The following is a 16,234-nucleotide window of genomic DNA, read 5'->3' as shown; positions in this document are numbered from 1 at the left end:
CCTGGCAAGCGCAAGGTCGTGAGTTCGGTTCCTGGTACCAGAGAAAAACCAAAAAAAAACCAAACAAACAATTCCCTCACCCAGGTCATTGTCCCTTTTGTCCTTGGGTCAAAACCACCGTTTGCCGAGGACCATTTAGATCCGCAGTGGGAGACTTGGGTTAAGTGAGTGGCTCTGACATTGCAGTTACAGGTCTGGGGACAGAGAGCCCTGGCTACGGCTTTCCCAGCTGTGTTGTTGAGCCTTTGTCACTGTAACAAAATGCTGAGAAAATCAACTTACAGAGGGAACAGATTTATTTTGGCTCGTAGTTCTTGACATTCTAGTTCCTGCTCAGTTAGTCCCTTGGGTCTGGGTATATGACAGGGTGCACGTCATGCTGGACCCATGTGGCAGAGCAAATCTACCCATGAGAACCAAGGAACAAAAAGGGAAGTAAGGAGATGGGGTCCCACAGTCCTTTTCAAAGGCACACCCTGGTGACCTCAGGACCTCCTGCTAGACCCTACATCCCAAATGTCTCACATCTCCCCAAAGCGCCACCCTCATGCCAACCCTTTAGCACCCTCCAAACCATAGAACAACCTTGTCACTGGAAGCACAGAGATGGAGGAAGCTGCAAGTCATGGTGCGCGATGCCATCATCACACAGAGGAAGTGGTCTAGAAGAAAGACCAGGAGTGTGGACAGAGCGGTGGCTTTGTCACTTATCACAGAGGTCCTACAACGCCCTTCCTTCTCACTTGTCTGGGGTCTGCTCCTCTTCAGAGATGTGGCCAGTGGCAGGGACCATAGCCTCACATCTGCAGCTTGGTGCACTGAGGGGTGGGAAGCCCACCACCATACTAACGGGACGTATCAGGCAGCCAGTGTGCTCGTCTTGCTTTCTGATTCTGTGGCTTTCACTGCTTCAGGAAAATGTTGATGGCCTCTCTAAGTGCTTTGTAGTAGATTTATGAGTAACTTAAATGTGATTTTTGAAAAATCCTCTTGTCTTTCCTTATCATCTTTCATCCTTTTTATCTATCCATCTGTGTTGGTTTGGGGGTTATGTTTGCAAGGGTTATATTGTATTGCAATACAATAATTTTTGTATTACATTTACAATATAATACAGGACACATACTTTATATGATTGTTTATAATAGTCACCCAAAGAATGATGTACAAAAGAGTGCAGGAAATCTGTCCACAAACTATAGACCAAGGAATCTAGCCAAGGGCCTGGATCCCATGACAGTGTCCTACATGAGTCCAGCTGATAACCTAGAGCTCATAATAATACCTCCCACGAACCCACCTAGAGGCCTGGAGCCCATGACAATGTCTCATGCAGCCTGTTTCACGGATCTGCTGGGAAGGCCCAAAGGTCAGTGGTGAAATCTATAAAGTCTGTGCTAGCAGGCTGAGGGATCTGCACTGGAGCCAGGAAGTGATGCTCAGAAGAACCAGAGCTCCCCCAAAAGGTACCACAGCCATCGTCGGCAACAGTGAGGTCCCGAGCTCGTCCATTGATCAGGATGGCTGAGTTCCCATCAGGGAAGCCAATGCAGCAAGCTTTTCCAGGAGGCTGGCAGTGCACCATCTTCCTCTTCGGAACCAGGAAGCAATGCTCAAAGTGAGGACCAGAGCTCCCCCAAAGTGAACTGAAGCCATTCTCAGTGCCAGCGAGGTCCTGAGCCCCTCAGAGGATGAAAACAGCCAAGTTCATCAGGATAGCCAACTCCCCACAGCTTCTACCAGCTCCCAACAGCCTCTGTCAGCTCCCAACAGCCTCTCTCCGCTCCCAACAGCCTCTCGGTTCCCAACAGCCTGGTTCTTCTCCAGGTCTGCCTCTTATGCTGCTGGCAACAGTCCTCAGGTGGGCCTCCCACACCCAGCACCACACTTACTCAGTTCAGCTGGGGGTTAGAAGTGGACCACCAGTTATCAATCTACTATACCATCCATCCATCCATCCATCCATTCATCCATCCATCCATCCATCATGCATGCATCCAGCCTTCAGCTATCCTGAATGTCAGACCAGGCACCTGTTGCTGCTGACTAGGCATCCAGGTGTGAGGCTGACAGTCCTTGCTGGATCCATCCTCATAGTCTCTGAGGAAGAATAGTAATTAGGATTTGCTTGGCAAAATGTTCACTCAGGTATTAATAGGTTCTGACATTTTATTTACGTCTGTTCTTGCAGTTTATTCTGGCATAGGTATCACTGGGCCAACAGGAGACAGAGGGTGACAAGGGCTTTGTTGTACATTTCTCATGGGAACTTTGAAAGGCCTGCGAGCCAGCGTGTTAGAGCTGTAATTGCCCTGTAATGTGGAATGACGGGGGACAGTGAGGGTGAGGCAGCAGTGCTGAGGAAAAGAGAATATGTAGCTTTAAATGCATCGATTTCTCCTGTTCCTGAAAGATTTTTAAGAGGAACTAATCTCATCAGTCCTCCGGAGACTTGACAGCATGCATCACTGAGTCTGAATTTGGCTTCAGAGGAGAGAGAGAGAGAGAGAGAGAGAGAGAGAGAGAGAGAGAGAGCCCTGCCAGCGATTCTGCTTTTGTGTGTGTCGTAGTCCTTACTCATCAAGGTGCCGTTCCCGAGCATGACACGGTCAGGAAGGAATTCTGACCGGGGGATTATGTTTCGCAGGGTTGTCCTAAGGGCACTGGTATCATTTCGGCCTAACTGAAGCCCCCTTTCTTTATTCCCACTCCTTTTTGAATGCTGTGCTTAGTGTGGAATCTGATGTGATGGCGAGAGCTTCTGTTTCCATCTCTGAATTTCTCTAAGCGCTTATGTAGAAGAGTGGTCTCCAGCCTAGGTGAAAAAGCTGGTGATCTGTTGGACATGGGGAGCTAATAATAGAACTTGTTTGTCACGTATTCATTGTTTTTCTCATTCAATTTATTTGTGTTTTGAACATTAATATAATTTATAGGCAAACATGTATTTGGGAGGTACTCAGAATACTTTGCTGTTAGGAATGAATGATCAGAAAATTCAAAGACAAGTCCTTTAGACTCCTGAGAACATCTGTGAACTGTTTCAGAAAGTCCTAGCCTTTAGAGAGTTGTCAAGGTAGCCCACTAGTAAATTAACGATAGGACACCTCTCTGTATAAACTAGGATGCCAGGAAGCAGCAGCTAATTCGCGACATTTTTAATTTTTAAAGGTCTCTATCTCCCATTTTCAAATTAGATTCAATGAGAGGACTCTAAATTATGTCCAGAAAGGTTATAAAGGGAATACACTAGGATGGCAACCATGCTCTGGCTGGAAGGTAGCAGCTTTTTCAGGAGAGTATGCATACCCTTGTGTAGAGCAGGAAGAGGGGCAAGATATTTTGTTCTGGCCTGAGCCAGCTCATTCAGCCTTTAAATGTTTGTAAGATTAGGAGGAGGTCCTCCCTGCTGTGGTATGTGGGCATGCGAAAAACAGTCACGATATTGTTCATTGAATCATTGCTCTCTGTATTTGTGCTTTTCTTACATTGTTGATTGTGGAGCTTGCAAGACATCTTTCGAATATGTCATTTATTTTTTGTTACTTAACACTTGCCTGGCATATTTCATGCTATTTATTTAGAAGTCACAACGTTTTAAAATTTCACAGTGATGACAGGCATTGGAAAGGGAGTAAGGAGGAAAATTTGACCTGAAAATAATAACTGGAAAAAGGAAATTCCTCTGAGTCCATTCAGATCAGAAAGATAGGGTTAGAACTGCTAGTTCAATATATTATCTGGAATCTACAGAATCTAAAGAATCTGGCAAGAGATGTAGACTCTAAATCTCTTGTCAGCTTTGTTTTTGCATTTTAACTTTCTCAAATGGGCTCCAAATATAAATAATTTATTTTTAAATTTAAAAACCATTTTAAGAGATGTGTCTTAGTGTATTTTCCAGGCTGGCCTTGGACTTCTGGGCTCAAGAAAGAAATCCTGACTCAGCCTGCTGAGCTATTGAGACTATAGGCATATACCACTACACCTAGCTTAGTAGTTCATTTTTTGATGTTCAAGGTAATAAGAGTACTATTGTCATTTGAGAAATCACTTGAGAATACATCTTAGTATTGCCTTTAAAATCACTAATCAAGTGATTGGTTAAATGTGATGAAAGATACTTGATCGATTTGAAAATCTTCAGAGGGTCCTGGGATGCTCTTTAGGGTAGGCTAAAGAGTCTTAGCAGTCTGAAAGCAGCATAGCCATGTGCGATGACAGCACAGTGATTAAGACAACAGGCTGTGGGCCTTGGAATATTCATTTGTTAAATGGAGTTAGCACCCCCATCCTGGGCTTACCGTGAAGCTATTTGGATTAATACATTTGCAGCATATTGTGGTAGTACAAAAAAAGTGTTCATGTAGATACTGTCTTGTTTCATATACCAAAAGGCTTGCCCTCTCTTTAAATGAGCAACTATATAAAAAAGGATGGATTCTCTTCAGTGAAAGAAAAAGAATGAAAGCTACAAGAGCCCTACAGGAAAGAAAACATGGGGTTTCCAGACTAGTTCATGATCTTTTCTGTGACGCTCTTATCTTACCAGTTTTATGATGGCCTTTTCTTTGGAAAGGTGTATGTAAGAAGAAAACTTGAGTTTTAAGGAAAGGTTTAGCCTAGCTAGACATGTCAACTGAGATGAGAAATGTGAACCTCGATTTTTGTTACACCCCCAACTAAAAACTGAGTTAAACAAAACACAAAGTCTGTATGTAACACATTTGATGAGAATATTGAATGTCTCAACTCTCTTTGGTCTTAGAGTTTTTTCTTGAAGTTCAGTCTTGAAATGTGCTTACTTCCTTTTAAAGAAAGTGGTAGAAGTGACCTATGAAAGTGTACAGGAGGGTGTTCTGTTGCTAAGACTCAGGAGAAGACCCCCTAAACCATTGTGAGTCCTTAGGCTAACTTTATTCTTTAGACCCAAGATCACGTCATATTTAAGAGTCTCTTAGGTGGTCAAAGTGAAACATACTGGGATGTCATGAACTTGAGATAAGAAGCCATTATACTTTCCACCACGAGGGAAATCAGTTCATGTGACAGTAGCACTTAGCAAAATATGAGTGAGGAAAAAAGCCCAGAGGAAGGTCCAGGAAGGTGTAGTCAGTATAGCAGTAGGGAGGCCCACCTGAGTATTTATCCAAGGTTTTCTTATATGCTCACTTATCCCTATGTCTCAAGAAGGCCATCCAGGAAAACCAGCTCTCAGAAATTCGTTACGAGTGATTTTGTGTATTTTTCATGTATGTGGGAACTCTTCAGAGTTCCTTTTGATCCTTCCTGGCTCTGGGATGCTGTCCATGGTAGGCAGGATGGAACCTTCCTGATCCCTGGCCCTGTGTTTGTTTTGGCTGTCGTGCTGGCTGATGTTCACAGTCCCAAGTCCCTCAATGCAGACTTTGATCTTCACATGCATGTTTGCCACTGTGCTTCCTGAGCACTTGTTTGCTCGGACTAGCAACTCATTCCTTGCGTATTCTAGCCAGATTGAGAGATGGTAAATTGCAAAGACAGCGAGGCTTTACATGGTGTTATATGTAGCTCTAGTTTATTCATTTGTGTTTCTGTTTGGAACTCTATAATGTGTGAACAGTCCACAATCTGTCCATTCTACCGCTGATCAGACATGTTGGTTAGCTTATTGTCCACTGCGAACAATGCTGCTGAAGCTGCTCTCGTACTTGTCTCCTTAGAGAAGAGTACGCAGATGCGTGCCAAGATGCGAAGAATTGTAAATTTGACTATTGTGTCCACCACTTAGGCCAAGAAGTAAGCTATTGCCTCTCCTTAGAAGACTTGCACATACCAATTTTCCATCACAGTCTGTCACTGTCCTCTGCTCCACCCAATTATAATAATTTTTCCAACAGTCTTTGTGTTTCTTTATAATTTTACATTAAAAGTGAGCATATTTTTATTAGCTCTACAGTCCAAGTGGAAAGCATTCTGTGCTTGCCTTGTCCCCCCGCTCCAGTCCTTGCAGCCTCCCCTTTGCCCAGACCTCACCCAGAGGAGAGCACATCTTGCCTTGGTCCCACGGGCTGTTCCCTTCCTCTGCTCTACCCTACCAGTATTACAGAAATTAGCGTTCTGAAATATTTCTCTGCTGATAAGCTTTTTATGGCTGCCTTCCCTACATTCATGTGTCCTTAGCGCAGCTGTGGAGCCTTATTTCCAGATAGTAAATGTTCTGGTTATCTATTGCTGTGTGATAAACCCCGTGAGCTTAATGGCCCAAGGCAAGAACCATCATGACTCACAGCAGGGCCTTTCCCACTCCTACGCCTGTGGCTGGTGCCGTTGTCTGCCGGGAAGCCTAGCCGTGCCCTCTCTGTGTGGCCCAGACTTCTTCACGGCAGAGCAGCAGGCTTCCGTGGTGACCTTCCAAGATGTGATGTGAGGTGGAAGCTGAGGCTGACCTTTGCTAACCCAGCTCTGAGAGTTGTGTGGTATCACTGAGGGACATCTGTGTTGTTTCCCATTTCTGGCAATTATGAATATAGCTTTTATAAATATGAACATTTAAATTTGTATCTAAACATAACTTTTTTGCTGTTGAGTGATGATCTAGGGGTGGAGTGACTGGGTCACATAGCTCGTGCATGGGAACCTTAGTGGCGAACTGCTTTCTGGAGTGTGGTGAGTGTGCCATTTGTTTTTTTCATCAGCAACACTGAACATTTGCCCTCTGTCTTTGTTAGCAGTTGCTGGCTTGGCGTTTTTAACCTGTTGGTTTTTTAATTGCATCCATTCAATAGGTGTGTAGTGACATTTTATTTTGGCTTTAAATCATATTTTCCCAGTGGCTAATTAAGCACCTTTTCATATGTTAATTTGTTTTGTATACATCTTCCATGGTTCCCCCAAAATAAGACCTAACTGGAAAACGATCAGCTTTGAAAACTAGAGATCAAAACTGCCAGCTCCGATCGCCCTGTCCTTACCATACCCACCTTACAAAGTAGCCAGTGAGCAAGAGAACATTGATGGCAGTAAGGAAGGTCAGGCTGCTTGGGGCTGGCAGTTTTGATCTCTAGTTTTCCAAAGCTGATTATTTCTAGTTAGCTCTTGTTTTCAGGGGGACAGAGTTATTTGGTGAAGTACCTGTTTGATCTTCTGCCCATTAAAAACATTAGGGTTTTTTTTTTTTTTTTTTCCTGCCGAGTGTTGAGGGCTGTCTGTACGTTTGGATACAAATCCTTTGTCAGAAATATTATTTATAAATAGTTTCTCTCAGCGTTTGTCTTACTGTCTATTACCAGCCGCTTTTTCAGAGCAAAAGTTTTTGATTTTGCTGTAGTCCGACTTAATCTGGTTTTTTTCACTGTGGCTATGCTTTGGTATCCCATCTAAACTGTTACACTAAGTCATACCTTGCTCTGCTACCAGTTTCTTCTGCCTAGAATGTGTGTCTCATCTCCCTCCCTCCATCCCTCCGCTGCGGCCCCAGGGCCTTGCTGTAAGAGGCCTTCCTTGCCTTCGTGTTTCATTTCAAACAGCACCCATTCTCTGCACCCGCAGCGCCTTGTGTTCCCCTGCTCCATAGGGCTCCTTGGTTGCTTTTCCCTCCTGAATCTCCTGCTAGGCTGTGCCAGGCCATCAGTGCCACAGGCAGGGATGTGCTCTGCGTCTGTTATGGCATCAAGCCCAGTGATTCCTGCATATCATCCAGCACTTGTTGAATCTATGAATGGAAGGACCTGCTGGGCACCTTCAGGCTCTTGTGGCTTCCTAGGTGCTGTCCTTAATCACTTGGAATAGTCCCCATCTTCCTGCCTGGCTGGCCCCAGCCTTTCTGACAAACCCTGTAATCCCTTCCCTCTTTGCCCCAGGCTGTGTCCTGAGGGTACCTTCAACACAGTCCTGCCCGCTCACCAGGTCTCCTAGAGCACGGAAAACAGAACTACTCTGATCACTTTTTTTTTTAATCATCAGAGTTTAATACCCCAACCTAGTGCTTAGTAAGCACTGTTTACATGTTGACTGAATGAATTAATAAGATGTGTGACCCCTTTCTCTTTTTTAACACTCAAAACCTAGGCACTGACCTGATTTATAAAAACGTGATAGGCAAACCATGCCAGTGCACTGAAAGTCTCCAGCATTTCCTGGGCAGCTTTTTTCTATAGCAAAGTTTTATTTATACCCTAAATAGAACATTTAATTTATAACCTTGTTACATTATGAATCATGGAAAAATTCAAAAAAATCACACGAGTGTTATTAGAAAAAAGTGTAATATTACCGCTAATGTTTAACACTTAGGGAAACTGACCTTGTAACATTTCCTTCTCCTCTGATAAAAGACATGGTCAGTATTTGTGAGCATTTATATGTAGTTTTTATTAATTACAACCACTAGCCACAACACACAAATGTACACTTAGGATATTGTGTATTTTTAAAATTTATTCTGCCATAAGCATTTCAGGTGTTGCTAAGAATTGGTTCTACCTTTTATTGCACCAAGATACTTCTTTTAAGGCTTTGGCAGGTGGTCTGTAGAGGCGATGCTCTTACCTGCTGCATTCATTCAAGCTTGATTGTATTAATGACGGGCACGATTTCATCCGTGACAAGAGACAGTTGTACTTTAGATCAGACCAGCTGACAGAGCAGCTTGCACCCTGATGAGGTTCTGAAGTTCGGTTGCTCCGAGACTCTAAATCTACAAGGAGACAAGGAAAGGTTGCTTTGCTGTCAGTCTGCATGTTCGGGGGACTTGTGAGTGGTGTGGGTAGGGCCTCTGTCATAATGTAGAACTCACAGCTGTGAAGCTGCACCCTGTCATTGGGCCACAGGGAGAGATGCACAGACTTGCCCTGGGCCAGTGAAAGGGCACAGAGAGCAGAGATCATAAAGCAGCTGTGCAAAGAGTTGTGTTCTTCTTTTAAATCTAAAGCTTTTTAAAAATCTTGTGTGCTGATAATAAAGAGACACATAAGCAGGCACCCTGGCGTGTAGGGACGTGTACCCATAACTACCCATTCCTTCTGTGCTAAAGCTTCTGTCTCCCCTTTCCAAAGGGTGTCTGAGGAAAGCACACTCGGATCATCAGGGTCTGGCCAGGACCAACCTACTGATCCTTGGCCTAGTCTCACTTCACCTGTGAAGGGTTAAATAGCAATGCCTCCAGGGCTGTTTTGAGATTTAAATGTGATTCTATAGGAGTAAAGTACAGGGTCCTAGTAGCCTGCAATTGTAAGATAATATTGGTGCTCAGCTTCCTTTCCGCCTCTGGCTCTCGTTTCTGTTTCAGTGACAATTTGAGTATCTGCTGTATACCACGCACAGGGGACAAATGCAATACAGCTTCACTGAAGCGAAGAGCTGAAGAGAGGTTTGGTTTGCAGAGAGTTTGCAGTGTGAGGTGGTGGGATGAGTGCTTAAGCAGCAAAGCATAGTGTGAGGCAGAGGGAACTAAATGCTACGTAGAGATGCCAGTGTGGGCTGGGGTGGCCAAGGCGGCTATAAAGCAAAGGCTATGAGACACAGGCATTGAAGGACGTATAGATTTTCAACTGAGCAGAGGAGTTCAGAGCAATCCTGATGGTGAAATTGCACAGCTTGTTGCATGAGTCACACATTCTGTGCTTTCTCTCTGGAGGGGGGGATATGTTGTGGGGGCTGTGGCTGGAAGATGGGGTGGAGGCCGATTTCTCAGGCATACAGCTTTGCCCTGTGGCTTAGGAACTCCTAGGAAGTATCACACAAAATTATACCTGGGCCATGTCTTTGGTGTGATCACCGTTAAGAATTATACAAACTACCAAATGGTCACGGGACGCTTGCTGAGCACTGCCAATCCGTCTGATGCCGCTTCCTGTCACGAGAGGCACTGTGCTTACCTGCAGTATGAACTGTTCCTCCCAGAGAAAAGACAAGGTTCTTGATGGTTAAAGAATTTATGAGGGAGTGTTCTAAAGCAATAACTCAGAATTAGACATATGAGTTGTCTCAGGACAAGGAAGTTCTCAGAATTAATGATGCTGTCAATCCCTTTTCCTTTGGAAGTAGAAATCAGAGTCCCTAGGGGTAATTTACTTCAATTTTGAGTAATTCTGCTTCTATCATACTGAAAATTTGTCACAGAATTTAATTATTGTCTGGTGGTCAAAATAATTTGTTTTAAATTGAATGTTGTGTTTGTGAATAATATGAATTTTCAGCTAAAGCTGGGTGTCATGGGTTCAGGATACAGTGATAGTGTGACTATTGTGAAGAGCATGTTGACATACTTTTATTATTTTTGCTTCTAGGGACCTAATACCTATCATTGCTGCACTGGAATATAATCAGTGGTTCACAAAGCTGTCCTCTAAGGATCTGAAACTGGTAGGTAATTGAAGATGCAATGAATGTTGCTTGGCTGTGCAGAATTTAAAACAACCTGATAATTGTTTAAAAAATGTTTTTCTTCCATACTTTTGAGCTGCATACATTTTATTTCATGGGAAGATGTTTTCCTATAGGAGATTTGCATGACATTTTATAAAGTGTGTAATGTGAGAGGCTTCAGAGTACTTCTTCTTTTCAGCTGCTGTAGGCAGTTTTGGAAGATGAACGGAGTGACACATCTAGTGTAGCTTTCAGCACACACCCATTCAGTTGGCAAAAACTATTAATGTCGACTTAGCACAGCTGCGAACAGCAGATTTTACGCTCCTTTTGTACATTTCGTTCTCACAGTGTCTCCTTCCTAAGAATTTCAGGAAATATTAACAGGTAGAGTTGGGCTAGCAGATTTATGATCGATAAGGTTAATTTTGTAAATGTGTTTTTGAGGCAGATTTGTACATAAAATGAAAGCGAAGTGAAATCTGTTAGTTTTCATAAGCAATGGGACAACCAAGTATTTGGTGGAAATAAATATTCTATCGGGGATTTGGCAAGTTCTAAAGCAGCTATGTGGACAGATGTTTATTCAGAAGTTAGCTTTTTGATGTTCCTTTTAGGACAGGAGATAATTTAGGTATTGCTTTATTGGAGACTCTTACTTTGAAGCTTTAAGCATTCAAAGGCCTTCGAATTTGGAGTGGGTTAAGCTTTTCATAATGAGAGATAGGATTTGGACTGAGACCTGAAACTGGAGGAAGTGGAGGGTGCAGACTGGCTAGTGAGCAGGCTACTTGTGTTCTCAGAGTTTGTCTGGGGTATGGGTGGCTAACCACATTATAGGCGTGAAAAACTAGCCTGACCTCATTGAGTGCCTCTTAGAAGCCAGGGTAATACAGGAAAAAAAAATGGGCTTGGAATTAGAAACCCAAGTTTCAGATTTTAACTCTGATTACCATGAGGCTATGTGATCTTCAATAAATTCCCTGACCTAGGACCTCTGCTTCCTGCACATCCGATACTGTGAGATGGTTAGGGCTCCTGTCTTACTCATTTTTATCCTGTGTTGTAGTAGCTTCATCAAAGTAGCTACTTGATAAAAATTGGTTTAATAAATAGAGAAAGAATTCGTGGACGAGTGAACAGAGCAACGTAATTTGTAGGTTGTTGGGATGAGTAGATGGTATGTGTGGAAATTCTACCACCATCCCTGATGTGTTGCAGACATTTCATAACTCGTATCTGTTGTTACCCTCCTCATCACAGTCAGACCAGCAAGGAGGCCAAGACACAAACAAGGATGGAGTGGGAGGCTGGGAATTCCATCGGCCAGACAGTTGGCAGTGTTGGAGCAGAGCTGATCAGAGCTCAGGGTGGAGGAGCCTCCGGGATGAGGCAAGTAGCTAGGAAGGGAAAGGTGCATTGGAACCTGGACTGCTTACTGCTTGCTAGAACGGGACCCTTTGCAGGACTTACCCAACAGAGGTGTGGTGAGGAGAGGACAGATTGGTGAAGTGAGAAGTAGATTATCCCAGATTGTGGATCAAAGAAAATGGATCTCCCCCGTGTCAGTTTTCCTGGCACATTCAGACATTCACATGAGCTTGTGGTTTATGAAATGGAGTTCTATGAGAGTGGTGAGGAGGCTACAGATACCCTGCTTTGGGAAACTGTCCCCAATCCCATTAGTACGCAGAGGGCTCCAGAGAGTTGGTGGTGTTGGCGTTCTGTCATTATCCCCATTTCCCGTCTCCCTTCCTCTGCCTTCGTCTTTAGACAGAAAATGTGCACCTGGTCATTTTGTCACTGTGAAACAAAGCCCTGAAGTGGGTGTGTGCCTTCTTGGGTGACCTGGGATGGCAGGAAGCAGAGGGACAGGATTTGAGGGCTGCCCTTATTTAGCTGCCCTTCACTTAACTGAGATTTAACATTTGATATTTTAGAATACAAAGTGGTCTCTGTGGCGGTTACTCTACAAATCTTCAAATGAAAAGTGATTTATATTTTTCGCCTGAAGTCAGGGGAGGGATGCGCCTTTCTCTCCTGACGGTCCTGCTGGGGCAGTCTGGGGCACTTTCTAACCTTGAGTTTATCTGAAGGAAGGCACAACATATAAGAGCACATTATTTTGGGATTTTTAAAAACATCAACCTCGTGATTTAAATATATGGTTTCCTTCCAAGTTATATGAGCTCTCTGGACTGTTAAGAGCATTCTTAGCCCAGTAAAAGCCTCCTATGCAAAGTTACCACGAGAAAATTTTGACTTTCATGATTTATGCTGTTTTTTGAAGCGAATTGGCAGTCAGTCATTGTAGTGTGAATAGAAGATTTTAAAAAGAAAAACAAAGACGCAATGAGGATCATGTTTCTGTGCAACATTCTTTCGGGGGGTTGTTTTGTTTTGTTTTGTTTGCTCAGTGCTGAGGCCTCAACCACAGGCGCATACTAGGCAAGTGCTGTACTACTGAGTGACTTCTTCAGCTCTTCGGAGGCAGGATTCTGTGAGTTGCCAGGCTGCCCTCAAATTTCACTTCTGGCCTAACCTTATGAGTAGCTGGGATTACAAGTGTGTGCTGGGCTGGAATGCCTGGCTGTCCAGCAATCTTAATTCATCATTGTTTCATATGTTACTTTATATTAATTCCAATTTTTGTTGGATGCATTTAATTTCTTCCTTCCTTCCTTCCTTCCTTCCTTCCTTCCTTCCTTCCTTCCTCCCTCCCTCCCTCCCTCCTTCCTTCCCTTCCCCCTTCTCTTTCTTTCTTTCTTTCTCTCTCTTTCTCTCTTTCTCTCTTTCTCTCTTTCTCTCTTTCTCTCTTTCTTTCTTCTCTTTCTTCTCTTTCTTTCTTCTCTTTCTTCTCTTTCTTTCCTAGAGAGTGAACTTAGGGTCTTTGCACTGAACTATGTGCACAGTTCTTTTTTTATTTATTTTTAATTCTGAGACATGGTTTTGCTAAGTTGCTAACTTGCCCAGGTTGTGTTTAAGTTTGTAAACTTCCTACCTCAGCCTTCCAGATTGCTGGGATTACAGGCATGTGCCACTGTGCCCAGCTTGCATTTGATTCTTAAATTAAATGCAAGTTCTTAGCAAGGCACAGCATTCAGTTTTTTTTAAGTAAAAAATTTTAAATCATTGCTGATCATGCTGTAGACAGTTGGAAAGATCTGTTATCTCATTTTATTAGGGCTCTAGGTTTGTATATATAGCTCTTTAAAAGTCTCATCTCTGTATATTCTTGAATGTAGAAAATAATGCTCTGCATATAGTTGACACTTAATAAAAATTAGTTGGTTAAATGTAATCCTGAATGACTTGTTACACCTCTTCCCTACTGTCTTCTTAAAGAAAACTTGGACACACTTTACTTAATACACTTTCTTTAATAAATTTTTATTGCAATATTTATACCGAATATGTACACTAAATGTTCAAAGCGCTTCTTTGGTAAATTACTTTTCTGGATGCCAGAAAAGGTAATGACCCCATGGATTGCTTCTGAAAATTAGAATAATCCCTCCAAAAACATTATCTAAGTAATCACTTTTTACCATGACAACATAGAGTAAGATTGGTCCCCTTAGATGTAATTGTCAGACAAAGAATTACACCGATCAAGGGGTCATCATTGTGAAAATCACCACTGTCAGCATAATGCAAATTGCAGGCATCAGGTCAGTTGAAATTAACTTTTCTCTTTCCTCATCAGTCTATAGGGATACATTAAAAGCCCAGGAGTAGTTCGAAAGTGGCGTCATAGACTGAGCAGAATAAAACCGCACAGAAGAATTATGAGAACCAGAGATGTTCTGCACAATTTCCAGATACAGTGTTTAAAGGGCACTTGACTATAGAACCTATTCATTTCACTTCAGATTCTTTTCCCATTATGGTTAATCCAGCAGGGTATTTGTGATCTGCTATGTCAATGAACTGTCACACTTTCCTTTGATGTTTTAAGAAAAAAAATATTGCATGACACAAAATATACTTATGTCATAAATGATTTAAGTAGATCCTATGTTATAATGAGATCTTATAACACCATTTTGTAATATTTAAACAATATTAGGTCAAGAGCTACCTTAAATTAGTTTTATGATAAACAGAATATAAATCTAAAAACACTGACATATGCAACTCTTAAAGAAAATATCAGGTACAATTCTACTACCATGGCGTAATTCTTTAGTTTTCATAGTCCTCTCAAGATTTTTGTTATCTAGCCAGGTGTGGTGGTGCACACCTATAGTCCTAGCACTCAGGAGGCTGACGCAGGAGGATTGCTGTGAGTTTGAGGCCATCCTGGGCTAACACAGTGGGTTTAAGGCTAGTTTGAATTACATAGCGAGACCGTGTCTCCCAAAAAAACCCAGATTTTGTTACTAACGGAACTCATTTTAATTGTAATGTTGTTTCATTTTAATTAAGCATTTTCATTTAACATTATATTCTAACCATTTAAAATATTCCAGAGTTACTCAACTACATCATATTTTTTAAAATGTAGGCATGAACATAATAGACATTTAACTCTTTCCTATCATCCAGGTGTTTCCTTTGTTCTGTTTTAGCGAATACTACAAGGAGCATCATGGTACTAGTTTCCATTTATCAAGTGCTTATTTAGTCTCTCTGTAGAAGTATGTGACATCTTTATACCTTTCTTTCCTTATCTGTGTAAAGAAAATAATCATAAACCTTTATTAGAGGTTTCTCAGTGAAATACAGGTCTAGCTCAGTGCCTGGCCTGGGGTGAGACTCTAAAAGACACTTGTAGCACCACCGTCACCACCACCATTTCATCGTCAGCTCTCCATAGGGACAGCACCTTCCTTGCAGCAATCTTTGGTTTTCCCAAGATGAGTGAGATGGGCCTCTGTGTTCTCATAGCACTAATGAAATGGGCCTTTTGTTATTGTGTCATTGTTATGTACTTTCTTGGTCAGTCCATTTGGGCTTCTTATATCAAAATACTGTAGGTTGGGTAGCTTATAGACAGCAGTGGTTTCTCACCATTGAGGAGTCTGGGAAGCCTGTAATTAAGAGATTGGCAGGTTCTGTGCTGGTGGACTCACTTTCTTGTTTGTACATGGTGCCTTCAGGTAATGTCTCTATGTGGTTGAAGAACAAGGGGGCTTTCTGGGGCCTCTTTTTATCAGGGCAGTAATCGTATTCATGGGGACTGTACCTTTATGGTGCAATCACCTCCCAAAGATCCATCACGTTGCTTATTAGGCTTTCATCGTATGAATTTTGGGGAGTGGGGCACAAATGCTCAGACCATAGTGTTCGTGTCGTTTCTTTCCCCTGCTGGATGGTGCACTCTGAAAGCCAAGGAGCTTGTCCTCTGTGGGATTGCCCAGGGTCGTCTTCGAGACAAGGCAGAGTAGTAGATGCTTACTCAACAGGTATTGAATGAATGGTTGTATGGATGAATGTTTTATTTAACTAAAATTGCATTGCATACATTTATAACAATGAAGTGAGCCAGCTGTGGTGACGCATGCCTGTAATCGCCAGTATGCAGGAGGCTGAAGGGGAGGATTGTTGCAAGTTCCAGGCCAGCCTGGGCTACAAAGTGAGCTCAAGACCAATGTGAACTGCATAGCAAGACCCTGTCTCAAAAAAAAAAAAAAAAAAGACCAAAAAACCCAAACAAACAATGAAGTGAGTGTTTTATTTATTGTCCTTATGGGATGGTCAAAGAATGTTTTTTGTTACAGTCCACAGATGTCTGTGAACAGATCTTAAGAGTGGTGAGTAGGTCCAACCGACTGGAGGAGCTGGTGTTGGAAAATGCTGGACTTAGAACGTGAGTATTTTCTTGAATACATGACTGAACCATTAGTTCCAGTTAAATAAAACTAAGATAGTGATTTTTAAAAAT

General features: G+C 42.5%; 1 protein-coding gene across 5 annotated transcripts in view; it reads left to right on the top strand.

Moving 5' to 3' along the window:
* The window catches only part of Lrrc16a (leucine rich repeat containing 16A), a 306,943-nt gene that overhangs the window by 149,852 nt on the left and 140,857 nt on the right, over positions 1–16,234 (top strand). For all 5 annotated transcript variants that reach the window (XM_013503829.1, XM_013503832.1, XM_005403347.2 and 2 more), the window contains 2 exons: positions 10,269–10,344; positions 16,071–16,159. In XM_013503829.1, the coding sequence (XP_013359283.1) occupies positions 10,269–10,344; positions 16,071–16,159 (165 nt within the window). The remainder of the gene's footprint in view (positions 1–10,268; positions 10,345–16,070; positions 16,160–16,234) is intronic.

The sequence above is a fragment of the Chinchilla lanigera genome, unplaced genomic scaffold (genome assembly GCF_000276665.1).
Source record: "Chinchilla lanigera isolate Chin_1 unplaced genomic scaffold, ChiLan1.0 scaffold00082, whole genome shotgun sequence".
NCBI lineage: Eukaryota > Metazoa > Chordata > Mammalia > Rodentia > Chinchillidae > Chinchilla > Chinchilla lanigera.
Note: the sequence above shows the minus strand (reverse complement) of the source record. Positions and strands in the feature narration are given on the sequence as shown.